The 15,804-nt window shown below is 39.1% G+C and overlaps 1 protein-coding gene across 5 annotated transcripts in view; it reads right to left on the reverse strand.

Moving 5' to 3' along the window:
• LOC135116427 (mitochondrial inner membrane protease subunit 1-like) overlaps positions 1 to 15,804 on the reverse strand; it is a 130,430-nt gene that overhangs the window by 84,056 nt on the left and 30,570 nt on the right. For 4 of the 5 annotated variants that reach the window (XR_010276310.1, XM_064033877.1, XM_064033878.1 and 1 more), the window contains exon 2: positions 603 to 789. The exons of the other annotated variant lie outside the window; for it this stretch is intronic. Coding sequence is in view for 3 of the 4 variants with exons in the window: in XM_064033877.1 (XP_063889947.1) it covers positions 603 to 725 (123 nt within the window). In the remaining variant the exon portion in view is untranslated. The remainder of the gene's footprint in view (positions 1 to 602; positions 790 to 15,804) is intronic. 5 annotated transcript variants of the gene reach the window in all.

Below are 15,804 nucleotides of genomic sequence, written 5' to 3' on the forward strand. Positions count from 1 at the left end.
ACCAATGTCATACACAGTGATGAGAGTTTGGTGAAGGAAAGGGCAGGCGTTGCTGCCACTGCCATCATACACAGTGATGTGAGTTTAGTTAGAAGGACAGGCTGCAGCCAACACCTTACACAGTGATGTGAGTTTGGTGAGAAGGACTGGCTGCAGCCGCTACCATACAGTGATATCAACAATGAGCGTTCTTCAGTTGTGTGTAAACAATGGCTCAGCATGGTTTTTTAATGAATTTTACTGTACTGTACTGGTTTTTGTTCATTATTCTCTTGAGGTTTTGTAAACTCCTATGTATCTATTACCTTCAGTTATATCCATAAAAAAAAAAAAGTGTAATAAGTAGACTGGAAATATTTTACTTTAAATTTTGAAGGGCTTGTCTAAGCCTGGTCTGAATCATAGTAACTTTCTATAATTTCTTTAATGCAGGCTGATAGCAAACCCAAACCCCATCATTAGCAACAACTTGACTGTACTTCTAAGAGTGATGTACTCGTAGCATTTTGCAAAAGGCACACTGGTACTCAAATGAGTAATATACACCTGAGAATACAAAAAAAAAAAAAAAAAAACATTATGAACTTCAACTTAATTCTTACCACAACAAAGTCACCCACAAACTCAAGAGTACAGTGGGCAATGCATCCATACTGTATCATGTAGCCAGCCACCCCAAGCCACCTGCCTAGGTAGCTGTACATGCGGGTGGTGGTGCTGATCATGACTCTTAGACGCGCTGAATTTCTTCCCTTAGCTCAGCTCACCAGTTACCACCACCATTCTTGGCTGTTGGCAAAATGTAAAATGAGGATGTGTAGTTTCCTACATAGAACAATAGAATGATGTTGTGCATTACAAAAGGAAGACTTGTATGTAAACAGTATACATAAATCTAAAGAAAATATGACTATTTGGTATCAGATGGAGGGAGTGACAAGTGTGATTCAATCATATAAAAATAAACATCCGAAGATATCTGCTATGACCCTTGGAAATGCACCTGGATCAACCCCAATTACTTTACATACACAGAGTAAACTTTACATGCATATTTAGAAGCACACTATTTTACATTTATTCACTAAAAGCTGAAAAGTGCTGAAGACTGGCTGGTTTCATCACATAACTTGTCCCAGCTCCATACTCTAACTCCTGTCCCACAGGTGTGCCATGGGAATTCAGGAAGGAGGACTGATCCTCCTTCAAACAACATGCAAATGCAAATGTGACTCCTATGAATATGACACATTCATGTGTTACTGCTTAATGACAATGTATTTAATTAATGGTGAATTTATATTATACTCTGTTTGTAAGAGGGCATACCACACTATACGGACTGGTAACTCTTACTCAGCTGGGCCTTATATTTTCTCAGACACATGAGCCTTCACCACAGCAATACCCAGCTGCACTTTCCAGCTCCATTCTCCCTTGTATACAGTTAGTGCCAAATTACTTTAGAACTCTCCCCAACATGAGTGTCATATTACACAAACTGACAACTTGCTCTTTCTCAATCTGAAAAAAACTGGCATTGGTGAAGAAATGGCATAATGAGAAATGCAAGGATGTTCCTCATCACAAAAAACATAAACATTTGACATCTTACATTTTATCAAGAGACAGTTAAATGTAGTAAATCCTCAGCTACCAACAGTAAAACAATTAAAAGAACAAGCTTGTTGGGCTGGTCCACAACCATGTTTGTGGTGAGGGACATCCTTGCATCCCTCATCATGCCATTTCTTTACCAACACACTCACAATATTTTCATTGACATCAGCTTTATGACTTATTTCTATTTGTTTCAACATTCTTAAATAACAGTAAACAATTAAAAGAACAAGCTTGTTGGGCTGGTCCACAACCATGTTTGTGGTGAGGGACATCCTTGCATCCCTCATCATGCCATTTCTTTACCAACACACTCACAATATTTTCATTGACATCAGCTTTATGGCTTATTTCTATTTGTTTCAACATTCTTAAATAACTCTATCACTCAAACTGTGTTATCATGGCTTGTATATTTCCCTGGCATCACATAGCAGCTCAGTAGAACACCATATTAAAAACAAGCACAAATGTTTTGTTAGCCAAAACAATAAGCAATTACTAAAGATGGCTCTTCCTTAAGTCAATATGTCAAACATTGCATCCTTTTTATTCTATGCATTTAAAAATACATGAGAAGTTGATTTATGCTGCCATGTAATTATTTTCTTCAGGCCATTTTCTTTTTTTTTTTCAGACTGAGAAGGAGCGAGTTTGTACAATATGACACTCACTTCAGTGTGAGTTCTTAAGTCATTTGGTGCTAACTATACATTTCAAAAGAAAAGGATGCTCAAAAATGCTCAGCTTAACCTGCAATTCACATCTAATATATTTATGCTTTTTTATCTGTAAATCTGTATCAGTCACATCAGTCATAACAATTATTATTGTATATATTCATCACTCATATATTCCACTGTTCAGTATTCCATGTGCACAGTCCTCACGTGGCCAGTATGTCTTATTTTTAACCTTCCTCTTTCCTTTCTCCCTCTCAAGAGAATATCACACCTTCCCTACCTTCCTGCCAGTCCTTAGGGAAAACACCTGCACTCCCTTTCTTAGCTCCCTCGCAGGGCATTGGTCAGAATAATAACCTGTCATTGGTTCCTTCACCCCATTTCCAAGCATCTGATTGGCCATCCCTTCATCTCAAATTCTCAAACCTGATCCATTTCTTTCACATAAATAGAGCCTGTATGCATAGCTAGAGTCAGTCTTCAGAAAGGGAGCAGATCAGAGATACCAGAGATCAGAGACAGTTCAGAGAGAGAGAGTCAAGCATTGTCATGTCTTTCATAATCTGTCTCAATATCACATGTGTACATCTCTGTCCATCATTAAATCAAGGAAGTACATCTGTCTGTTGTGTCACTTTCACTCACACAATCAACCATAATCTAACCACTACCCATGTACTACCAGTATTCGTTGGAGAATCAACAAGCCACCATCATCTATCCTGCACCATCATCTCCAGCAACATCCAGGAAATCAATCTAGTACAAGTCTGATAGCACCATCAGTCATCATATTTCTGATATGTATCAAGGCATTGAGTCACAAATCATAGCTTGTAATTTTTGCCATTCAGTTGGATGAATCAAAGGGAAGTTTGGGAAACTAGTGATTGTCACCAGGCAGCAGCACACACAGGAGCAATATCAAATATATCTACAGTGTCATTCTATATACATCAAGATGCAATGTGCTTATATAATATACTTTCCTACACAATTCCTTCTAAGTAGTAACACAGGTAAAATTGAACTCTATCCATGAACAAAAGTATTTAAGTTAATTTTCTAGTGAGTATGGAATTTAGTCATCTCAAGGTTTCCAAAACAGTACACCACTGATTGGGAGTACATTAATGCAGATGACAGTAAAAATGAAGACAACATGTCTGTGCCACTTAAAACTCAAAATTACACAGATTAACTTCCTAGTATATGGAAACAACAATTTTAATTGAAAATAAGCAACTCGTGTCCTGGGAAGAGTAATGCTGTATATCTAAGGCCTGCCTTAGTTGAAGCTAACAAACATGTAGTTGGACAACCAGTTAATTCTTCCTGCAGTGTCCATGCCACTACTCCATGAAGCTGTGGCTTCCTATACTCTCCCATTATGCCAGAGCAGTGCTGAGAGATGTTCGTTTTGATATACAATTACTTTGCCATGTCACTTGCTTTCTGAAGAAGATGGTAAAATCCCCACAAAAATGACAATATCCATATATCACAATGTTACTGAGCATGTTGTCATAGCATATAGTACAATCTTATTTTTTATCTTTTTCATTGTCCAAATCAATAGATTTTAGACTCGTAATATGCCGGATTTAAAATATTAATAACAGTATTACTAAATAATCATGAAAATATTTCTGTTTAGACCAACTTCTTTCAGAATTATGTATAGAAGATATTCAAAAGTTGATGCAGAATTTTGAAAATATCATAATGGTCAATGTTCTATGCATCTGTATGCACATGGGATTTACAATAACAATGTTTTAGCTTATGTCACTAGGGGACATGCAGTAGCAATGACATCTTGCAGATTAGTTCCAAAAACTCCCCATTTTAACTGACATGCAAGGCGGTTATACGAAGCACTTCAGAGATGGGAGGCATAATATTTTCAAAAGGTGGTGACATATTCTCTCTCTCTCTCTCTCTCTCTCTCTCTCTCTCTCTCTCTCTCTCTCTCTCTCTCTCTCTCTCTCTCTCTCTCACTCTCTCTCTCTCCTCTCACTATGAGACATGGTAATCCCGCTACTGTCTGTTTCTACGATCTGAGAGGTCAGGTGAGTGAGTGGCTACATTGGAGGCAATTTCAGGTGGGAGTTGCCATGACAACAGACTTCCACCATCCACTTCACAACCTACCCAACCACCCCCACCAACATCAGCTGTTTTACCGGACAATGAGTTCAAGGTTATGATTGACAAGTTTATCACCAAAGCTCTGTATACATGCTACCCATGAAACTAAAAGATAAGAGAGAGAGAGAGAGAGAGAGAGAGAGAGAGAGAGAGAGAGAGAGAGAGAGAGAGAGAGAGAGAGAGAGAGAGAGAGAGAGAGAGAGAGAGAGAGAGAGAGAGAGAGAGAGAGAGAGAGAGAGAGAGAGAGAGAGAGAGAGAGAGAGAGAGAGAGAGAGAGAGAGGGTGAAGCAGGCAGCAGCCAATCAGGAGTTTGCCACTCATGACATTACTGCAGTGGGTGGGGGAGGGGCGAGGGGCCTAGCTAAATACACTCCATGAGATAAAAATCTTGCAACTTTTTGTATATAAGCACTGCTGCATGCAGACAAGAGCTTATAAGCTTACGTGATTGGGTGCAATTACTGAGTGTATTTTTTATTTTTTTTATGTAAGAAGGACACTGGCCAAGGGCAACAAAAATCAATAAAAAAATGCCCACTGAAATGCCAGTCCCGTAAAAGGGTCAAGGCAGTGGTCAAAAATTGGTGGATAAGTGTCTTGAAACCTCCCTCTTGAAGGAATTCAAGTCATAGGAAGGTGGAAATACAGAAGCAGGCAGGGAGTTCCAGAGTTTACCAGAGAAAGTGATGAATGATTGAGAATACTGGTTAACTCTTGCGTTAGAGAGGTGGACAGAATAGGGGTGAGAGAAAGAAGAAAGTCTTGTGCAGCGAGGCCGCGGAAGGAGGGGAGGCATGCAGTTAGCAAGATCAGAAGAGCAGTTAGCATGAAAATAGCGGTAGAAGACAGCTAGATATGCAACATTGCGGTGGTGAGAGAGAGGCTGAAGACAGTCAGTTAGAGGAGAGGAGTTGATGAGACGAAAAGCTTTTGATTCCACCCTGTCTAGAAGAGCAGTATGAGTGGAACCCCCCAGACATGTGAAGCATACTCCATACATGGACGGATAAGGCCCTTGTACAGAGTTAGCAGCTGGAGGGGTGAGAAAAACTGGCGGAGACGTCTCAGAACACCTAACTTCATAGAAGCTGTTTTAGCTAGAGATGAGATGTGAAGTTTCCAGTTCAGATTATAAGTAAAGGACAGACCGAGGATGTTCAGTGTAGAAGAGGGGGACAGTTGAGTGTCATTGAAGAAGAGGGGATAGTTGTCTGGAAGGTTGTGTCGAGTTGATAGATGGAGGAATTGAGTTTTTGAGGCATTGAACAATACCAAGTTTGCTCTGCCCCAATCAGAAATTTTAGAAAGATCAGAAGTCAGGCGTTCTGTGGCTTCCCTGCGTGATATGTTTACCTCTTGAAGGGTTGGACGTCTATGAAAAGACGTGGAAAAGTGCAGGGTGGTATCATCAGTGTAGGAGTGGATAGGACAAGAAGTTTGGTTTAGAAGATCATTAATGAATAATAAGAAGAGAGTTGGTGACAGGACAGAACCCTGAGGAACACCACTGTTAATAGATTTAGGAGAAGAACAGTGACCGTCTACCACAGCAGCAATAGAACAGTCAGAAAGGAAACTTGAGATGAAGTTACAGAGAGAAGGATAGAAACCGTAGGAGGGTAGTTTGGAAATCAAAGCTTTGTGCCAGACTCTATCAAAAGCTTTTGATATGTATGATTGCTTAGTGCTTATAATGGACTCTACAGACACAGCCCCTGACTTTGTAGACAACCCTGACAAAGATTTGGCAGATGTGATAGGTGACAAAGCTGGTCTTGCCATGGAATTTGAAAGTGATGAGGAAGGTGCATGGACAATGACGTGGATAATGAAGAGTGGCTCCCACGGAGAAGTAGCAAGACATTAGCAAGAAACAGTTTAGTTAATTCATTGACCAGTTGTTTAGATGAAAGTAAATATGATAATTATGTATTACCAGGCAAGCTACAGGAATATAAAATAATGGTAGAGAAACCACAGATAAACTCAGATGTAGAGAAGTCCATAACATGGACCAACTGTATGGAAGGTGGACCAACTGTGAAGATATCCAGTGTTCTAGAATGTTTGATAGGAGACACAAGGTCAGTAAATTCAGAATAAATGGCATGGGACTTGTTCATCATATCTGATATTATTTCCAATATTGTGCACCATACTAATCAGAAAATTGAAGGTATAATTGCAGAAATTTCTCAGCGGCCTTCAAATAATAAAACTGCACGCATGCAGTTTTAGATGGTATTACTGCACAGTTACAGTGCTGCATCACGCCAGATGTGGAGACAAAACACACACTCTTTTAGGGATTTTGGCACCACTCTCTTCCTAATATTCACCAATGATCTTCTAAACCAAACTTCTTGATCTATCCACTCCTACACTGATGATAACACCCTGCACTTTTCCACATCTTTTTGTAGAGGTCCATCCTTTCAGAAAGTAAACAGCTCAAGCAGAGAAGCCACAGAATACCTGACTTCTGATCTCTCTAAGATTTCTAATTTTGACAGAGCAAACTTAGTATTGTTCAATGCCTCAAAAACTCAATTCAACTGACACAACCTTCCAGATATCTATCCCCTCTCCTTCAGTGACACTCAACTGTCCCCCTCTTCTACACATAACATCCTCGGTCTGTCTTTTACTTGTATTCTAAACTGGAAACTTCCTATCTCATCTCTAGCTAATGCAGCTTCTATGAAGTCTAATCATTTCCTTTCCTCTAAATGACTGGCTTTAGCCCCTCTTTCATCACAGCAATGTTGCAGCTCTTGCTACTTTCATGCTAACCGCTCTTTTGATCTTGTTAATTGCAAACCTCCTCTCCTCCTGTGGCCTGCCTGCATAAGACTTTCTTCTTTCTCTCATACCTATTCTGTCCACCTCTCTAATGCAAGAATTAACCAACCAGTGTTCTCAATCATTCATTCCTTTCTCTGTTAAAGTCTAGAACTACCTGTCTGCTTCTGTACTTCCTCTTTCCTATGACTTGGAGTCTTTCAGGAGGGCAGTTTCAAGACACTTATCCTCTGCTTCCTTTTTTATTATTCTATCTGACATCTATATGGGAACTGGCATTAAATGGGCCTTTCTTTTTATTAAAAAATTTTTGTTGCGCTTTGCTAATGATGCCCCTCTTACACACACACATACACTACAATTTTTTTTCCATAACTTCATGATGAAACAATAAAATTTTTTCCCACAAAACATCCTTGTAAAATAGGGGTGCGTCTTATGTAGAGGACAACAAAATATGGTACTTATTAAACATTTTTCCAGAAAGTTTGGTCACCCTGTATTTGGTGCAGTAATGTCTGTGAATAGATTTGGATTTTTACATGCAAACCTAACCTTTGACAACACTGATACCAGATATCAGAGATGGTTACATGACAGGTTTGCTGCAGTCAGGGATCTTTTTAAAACTTTTAATAATTGTTCAGTGTTGGAGCCAGGTGACTTCTTGACTATTGATGAGACTTTATATTCTTGTAGAAATCAAATAGGATTCAAGCAGTACAATAAAAGCAAACCTAAATGATGTGGCCTGCTATGTAAACATGTGAACGTGGTAAGAATTCCATTCACTTTCAGGATGACAGTATACTCAGGTAAACCTTCTGGAGAGCCTGAACCCCACTACATCCATGACTTACTTCCAACCGTGAAGGTTCTAGTAAATCAGATACAAGAATTTGTAGATCTTGTGGTAGTCTTGACAGACTGTGTACTAGCCTAGATTTATTTGAGTGGCTTCAAACACAAGGTATTGTTGGTATAGGTACCATAGATTGCATGAAAAAAGGTATACCACCAGAGATAAAGGCAGTCACTGAAAGGGAAGAAGTCATACTATGTGTACCGAACTAAAGATAATGAGGAAGTGACTGAATCATCATGTAGTATTCACCAAAAGTAATGGTAAGAAAAAAGTATTGCTTCTCAGTACAGTCCACCCTATAATATTAGGAATTACCAAGGATAGTGGTGCAAGAAACTCAGCCACACATAAACTGTATGATTTCACTAAGGGAGGAACTGACATAATAGAACAGAGAATAATTTTTTATACAGTGCACACAAAATCCTGAATATGGACCGTGAATGCCCTAGCATACATCCTCGACACTGTCAGGATAAATTCAGAGTTTATTTAATTAAAACTAGTGTTGACCTTAGAAAATGTACATCACTTACATGTGGCTAGAACTTAGTGAAGGCATTATGTAATCCCGAAATTGAAAGAAGGAATAAGAGGCTTGTACTTTTACATGAATTACAATGGGTAAGATGGACTTGATGTTAGGACATAGAAGAAAGGTAGAGGAAACTGCAACACAAGTAACACATGAAAATAAAAAGAGGAATAGGTGTCATACTTGCCTAGATTTGGCTTATGGTCCAGACTAAAGCAAAAATTGACCAAAAAGTAAAGACAACTATTATTCAGTGTCAAGTTTGTCAAAAACACTTGTGTGATCAACATTTTAAGAAAATTTGAGTAAAATGCCATGATAATAAACCCAATCAATGAGAATTCTCCCTTTAATATTGAAAAGGATTATACTCTTTTACGACAAATGCCTACATAAGGTGTGGTTATGCTAGTACAGAACTTTGTACCTAGAAATTACCAATTTACAATAATCTCTCTCTCTCTCTCTCTCTCTCTCTCTCTCTCTCTCTCTCTCTCTCTCTCTCTCTTTCTCTCTCTCTCTCTCTCTCTCTCTCTCTCTCTCTCTCTCTCTCTCTCTCTCTCTCTCTCTCTCTCTCTCTCTCTATATATATATATATATATATATATATATATATATATATATATATATATATATATATATATATATATATATATATATATATATATATATGCATACATCAAGCATAGAGGTATAATATCATAAGTTTATCTACAGCCAAAGCTTGTTAGCCTGCATTGTTATATAGATATTTTATGTGGCCAGTGTATAAGTATATTTATTACACTTTTATTTGCTGACAGAGGCTGTTAGGTTACAATGCTTTATGCATATAATGTATATATAGTTTATGCAAATATACATCTATTATACTTTGCTGACACAGGCTGTTAGCCTACAATGCTACATGGATATATTATACAGTTTAGTAAAGATTACAGATTTATTTCCTGGCAGAGGCTGTTAGCCTGCAATGTTTTATAGGTACACATCACTTAGGTAAAAGTATTATATATTTATCTGCTGACAAAAGGCTATTAGCCTGCAATGCTATCTTACATAGGTAATAATTATAAAGGTTCTATTAGTTTTATTTGCTGAGAAGGAGATGTGGTGTGCAGGGCAAACTTGTCCCCATACAGCAGAACATCTGAATTCCATCTACCACTGCTAGTAACTTTGTGTTGATGTTCAGTTTCCACTGAGAAGGTTATTCAAATAGGAAAAAAGTCAGTTATCTGACTTGAGTAAATGATAAATCAACTCTTATTCAAAGAGCATTCCTCTTACAGTGGCTTGTCCTCTGTGCTCTTTGCTACTCAGGGGATGGAATTCCTGGTTAGAAAAATACTGTACATGTTTGTTTGTATGCAGAATTAATGTTCATGTCCTCGCTGACACTGACAAAATTACTGTGTGCAGGATTACACCTAGGAAAGCTCATGAAATCATTGGATCCTACAGTGGATGACGAATCGAGCCTCCCATCCCTACATCCATTTGGAAACAGTTGCCATTTCCATCATTGTAATCATGGCAGCTCGAACTATAGTAACTCAGAAATGTCATGGTCCAGCTAATTGCAACCAGGCACTGCAACAATTTGTTTCTGTAAAACTCTAAGGTTTGCTTTCTTGATAAGGTTATAAGTAAATATATAAAGTCTAACAGTAATATATATATATATATATATATATATATATATATATATATATATATATATATATATATATATATATATATATATATATATATATATATATATATATATATATATATATATATATATATATATATATATATATATATATATATATATATATATATATATATATATATATATATATATATATACAGAGAGAGAGAGAGAGAGAGAGAGAGAGAGAGAGAGAGAGAGAGAGAGAGAGAGAGAGAGAGAGAGAGAGAGAGAGAGAATGTAATAAAAAAAATTGACTTAAAAACAAATATCCATTTCAAAAATTTGTCTTGATATCTAAGTGGATTGAAATCACAACAGATTCTACAAAGATGCAAAAGAAATCATTGGCTTTATCATCTCATGAATTTCAATTGCTTTCCTTAAAATCATGAATAATTACTTTTGAACTATAATTTGCTGTTGCTTGTTTTGCATTAAAATTTAACTACTAAATGAAACTACTTTCAAAAGGGAAGAATTTGGGAAAAGTGTTTGGTATGATACATGTTGAGTTGGGCAGCACAGCACAGACATTAGTAACACTTTTTCAGTGTGGCTAAAACTCACTTAGCTAAGCAGGTACTCATCCATTGCAAACCCACAGCAGTATTCATAACATCTAGCTGCAGGTTAATAATGCTCTCTCTCTCTCTCTCTCTCTCTCTCTCTCTCTCTCTCTCTCTCTCTCTCTCTCTCTCTCTCTCTCTCTCTCTCTATCCAAGGTGGAAGTGATGATATAATCAACTGACTTTGATGTGTTATCCTTTGAGGGGTTGACCCAAGATTATTCTCACATCACAAAAATCACAAAATGCTAACAGAAATATCTGGACAAGTCATTGTCAAGAACAAGCCTTGACACTGAGGACAATCTTCGAGGATGAGGACAGCCTGTGAGGATGATCATCTAGGACCAACAGAAGTTACTTCATACTGTCAGCCAGTAGTGAGTACAAGCTTTTGCTGACTCCACAATTACACTTTTTTTTTATTTCATAAAATAACATCACACATAATTGATTTGCGGGAAATTAATTTTTTCTCTCCCTCCTCTTTCGTTACTACAATAAGCATAGCACCTCATTCTTTTTTCTTGAGAGTTCTCATGTCTACATTTCATGTAATGTGTATATAATTGTATATAACCAATGATTGCATGCTACATAGTGTATTCTTTCTTTTCTATTGTTATTTTCTATATGGTTGAATAACTTCTAAATGTCAGTAACTGCTGATGGCAGAGAAACCAGACAAATTTGAGGATTTTAAAGAATTCTATGAGGAACAAATCTTTGCTGAAGAGGCTAAAATCCAACAGTAACTTGAACATGAAACCTGAACAACAGATGATATGGATATTAGTGATTTACCTAGTCCAGTGTCTTCTGACTCTGTCAGCGCAGCTGAGAAATTCATAGATTCATATTCAGCACTGATACCAGCACTGATATCATAGTAATTTTGGAACTCTGAGGAATGATAAAATGTATGCCATTCTGAGGATGCCTGTACACACAATGTTTACTAATGTAAGTTCACAACCACCAGCCAAAACACTGAAACTTCTTCCAAATGAGACTAACATTAGGCCTTTCTTGGGGCAGGATGAGAATCACTCTGTTCATACATTCCATACATGTGTGACAATGTCATGCGGCAGTTGGGAACAACTGACGATGTCGATAAAATTTGTTTCATGAGATCCAGATTAGCACCAGGATCTAGGACTTTGAAAATGATGCAGAGCATGTCTTTTCTCACCTGGAATCTTGGGCCTGACTACGAAATGTTTAAAGAAAAAATGTTGCAAATCTTTGGGGTGGAGCAGAAACAACTCTCATGAAACAAAGAAGTGCAATTGTTGAAAGTATAGAGAGTGGGATAAGAATGGAAGAACCCTGGGACATTTCCATCCCTGCAGGTGAACAGATGGAAAATATTCACATTCTCAAGGAAAAAGGCTGGGGCAAGGCACCTGACAATGCAATGATCATCTTTGATCATCTCCAAATTCTTTGATATATTCTTCTTACTATTTCATGTAAAAGAAAGGGCCAGACATGCCTTCCAGTCACTAAAATATAACCCTAATGATTCATTTGACGCTCTAATTACAGCAGCACAAAATAAAATGGTAGAAGGAAAAGGGAGTCCATCGGTTGCTGCGACATGCCCACAGAGTCCTATGATGCAGTAGCGGGAGGATCCTAAGATCTGTTCATATTGTAAGAAATAAGAACATAATGAGAAAAGGTCCTTAAAACATAAGCATAATCAAAAGAAAGTGGGAACAACAGCATGGAGTGGCATGCCATCAGCACAGCCACCCCATGCAAATCAAGAGGGAATGTACCATGGAAAATCTAAAAGTTTCAATCTCACTCAAATCCCACAACCCTTCTCTTCCATCCACACACATCCTTCTTTCAACCCTTATCCTCTTTCTCCTCATCCTACTGGTATTCCACTCAGACCTTACATTCCTCCTCCTGCTACTGTTTACACTATTGGTAAACCACCCAGAACCACCTGTCAGACTGGGACTTCTTATTCTCATCCACTCTTCTTCTGCCTCATACATGGTTATGGGCATCACTCATCTGACTGTTGCCTTCAAATTGCACACATGTGGACGGAATCAGAAATACAACATGTTGCTGGTTCTCAACCGGCAGGGGGAAGCCACGCATCCAACGTTGCAAAAACCTGGTTAGGGCAAACAAACAAGAAGAGTGGATCCACAGGCACTAAGGATCTAACCATTTACAATAGTCTTGTGGCTGCCTGTGATTAAACACACATCATGGCTTTGCCTACTAAGGTAGGGTCCTGTGGGCTTTCACTGGCTGTGGACACTGGTGCTACTGTGAATGTCCTCTCAGAGGAATCATTTAAGGCTATTAAGTGGAATGTTCATGATGGTCAGTGGTCATTACGCCAGAGCAAATTGAACTTACGGGGAGTAACTGGTTCAACCTTAAAGATTTTAGGGATGGTTACTTTACCCATACAAATGAAAAAGGGAATTCCAGTCAAGTGAATGGATTTCTATGTTGCATCCAACTATCAACTTCCAGCTGATGGACTATTGGGGTTAATGGACATGAACTCCAGCCACACTGGCATTCTTCCTGATAACAATTCAGTCATACTTCAAGGGGAAACACTTCAGGTGATAAATGAGCCTTTAGCTACCCAAAATGACAAATCACTCAGGCACAAAGACAAAAGTAATTCCAGGAAGGAATTAGGAAGGAAGGAGGAGGCAGTAGACACCTGCCGAAACGATAATTACTCCCAGTGTGGTCTAAAGCACTGTTCAGGGGGTGCTGTGAACTTATCATTAAACCCAGCTGTGACCTCACTGAACGTTTCCCTTTGTGTCTCACAACACAAGGGGGCAGTCACAGCCTGCCCTCTAAAGACAACTCTCTTCCTCCACACAAATCTACAAGCACCTAATAACACACACACCCTTCACTCAAAAATTTTAAAATCATGGCGACTCCTACACCAGCCTCGGAGTCCCCATCTGGGGAGGGGACCATAAATGTCCCCAGGTCGGACTGCCTTTCCGTCGACGACCCTAAGTGTCTTGACACCTCCTTCAACTTTTCTTCATTAACTTCTGCAACATTCGCGGTCTAAGATCTAATTTTCAATCTGTAGAACACCACCTCTCCTCTTCTAAACCTCATCTTCTTTTCCTCACTGAAACTCAGGTGTCTGAGGCAACTGACAGTAGCCCCTTTTCTGTTCCCTCCTACTTTCTCTATCCTCATTTTCGATCCAAAGCTGGATGCTGCGTTTATGTGCGCAATGACTTAACCTGCTCTCGTGCCCACGCTCTTGAATCTTCCGAGTTTTCCACCATCTGGCTACAACTACAGAGTCATTCTCATACTAAATTTATCTGTGCTATACTGTATACCTCTCTCCTAACTCCTCTGACTATAAGAAATTCTTTGACTACTTAACTTCCAAAGTGGAGCACATTCTGACCCTCTTCCCTTTTGCAGAGATCTCCATTCTTGGAGACTTCAATGTTCACCACCAGCTTTGGCTTTCCTCTCCCTTCACTGACCATCCTGGTGAACTAGCCTACAACTTTGCTATCCTCCATGACCTAGAGCAATTGGTGCAACACCCTACTCGTATTCCTGACCGTCTTGGAGATACGCCCAACATTCTTGACCTTTTCCTGACCTCTAATCCTTCTGCTTATGCTGTCACCCTTTCTTCTCCGTTGGGCTCCTCCGATCACAATCTCATATCTTTATCTTGTCCTATCACTCCAATCCCTCCTCAGGATCCCCCTAAGCGAAGGTGCCTCTGGCGTTTTGCCTCTGCTAGTTGGGGGGACCTGAGGAGGTATTTTGCTGATTTTCCTTGGAATGACTACTGCTTCCGTGTCAGAGACCCGTCTTTGTGTGCTGAGCGCATAACAGAGGTGATAGTGTCTGGCATGGAGGCGTACATTCCTCACTCTTTTTCTCGTCCTAAACCTTCTAAACCTTGGTTTAACACAACTTGTTCTCGTGCTATACATGATAGAGAGGTGGCCCACAAAAGGTACTTAAGCCTTCCATCACCAGAATTTCATGCACTTTATATTTCTGCCCGGAACCATGCCAAGTCTGTTCTCCAACTAGCCAAAAACTCCTTCATTAACAGAAAATGTCAAAACCTTTCAAGATCTAACTCCCCTCGTGATTTCTGGCATCTAGCCAAAAATATCTCCAATAACTTTGCTTCTTCTTCTTTCCCTCCTCTACTTCAACCAGATGGCACCACTGCTATCACATCTATTTCTAAAGCTGAACTCTTTGCTCAAACCTTAAAAACTCTACCTTGGACGATTCTGGGCTTGTTCCTCCCTCTCCTCCACTCTCTGACTACTTCATGCCATGTATTAAAATTCTTCGTAATGATGTTTTCCATGCCCTCGCTGGTCTAAACCCTCGGAAGGCTTATGGACCTGATGGGGTCCCTCCTATTGTTCTCCGAAACTGTGCCTCCGTGCTTGCACCTTGCCTAGTCAAACTCTTTCAGCTCTGTCTGTCAACATCTACCTTTCCTTCTTGCTGGAAGTTTGCCTACATTCAACCTGTTCCTAAAAAGGGTGACCGCTCCAATCCCTCAAACTACCGTCCTATTGCTTTAATTTCCTGCTTATCTAAAGTTTTTTAATCTATCCTCAACAGGAAGATTCTTAAACATCTATCACTTCACAACCTTCTATCTGATCGCCAGTATGGGTTCCGTCAAGGCCGCTCTACTGGTGATCTTCTGGCTTTCCTTACTGAGTCTTGGTCATCCTCTTTTAGAGACTTTGGTGAAACTTTTGCTGTTGCCTTGGACATATCAAAAGCCTTTGATAGAGTCTGGCACAAAGCTTTGATTTCCAAACTACCCTCCTACGGTTTCTATCCTTCTCTCTGTAACTTCA

Source organism: Scylla paramamosain, chromosome 31 (genome assembly GCF_035594125.1).
Source record: "Scylla paramamosain isolate STU-SP2022 chromosome 31, ASM3559412v1, whole genome shotgun sequence".
In the NCBI taxonomy this organism is placed as follows: domain Eukaryota; kingdom Metazoa; phylum Arthropoda; class Malacostraca; order Decapoda; family Portunidae; genus Scylla; species Scylla paramamosain.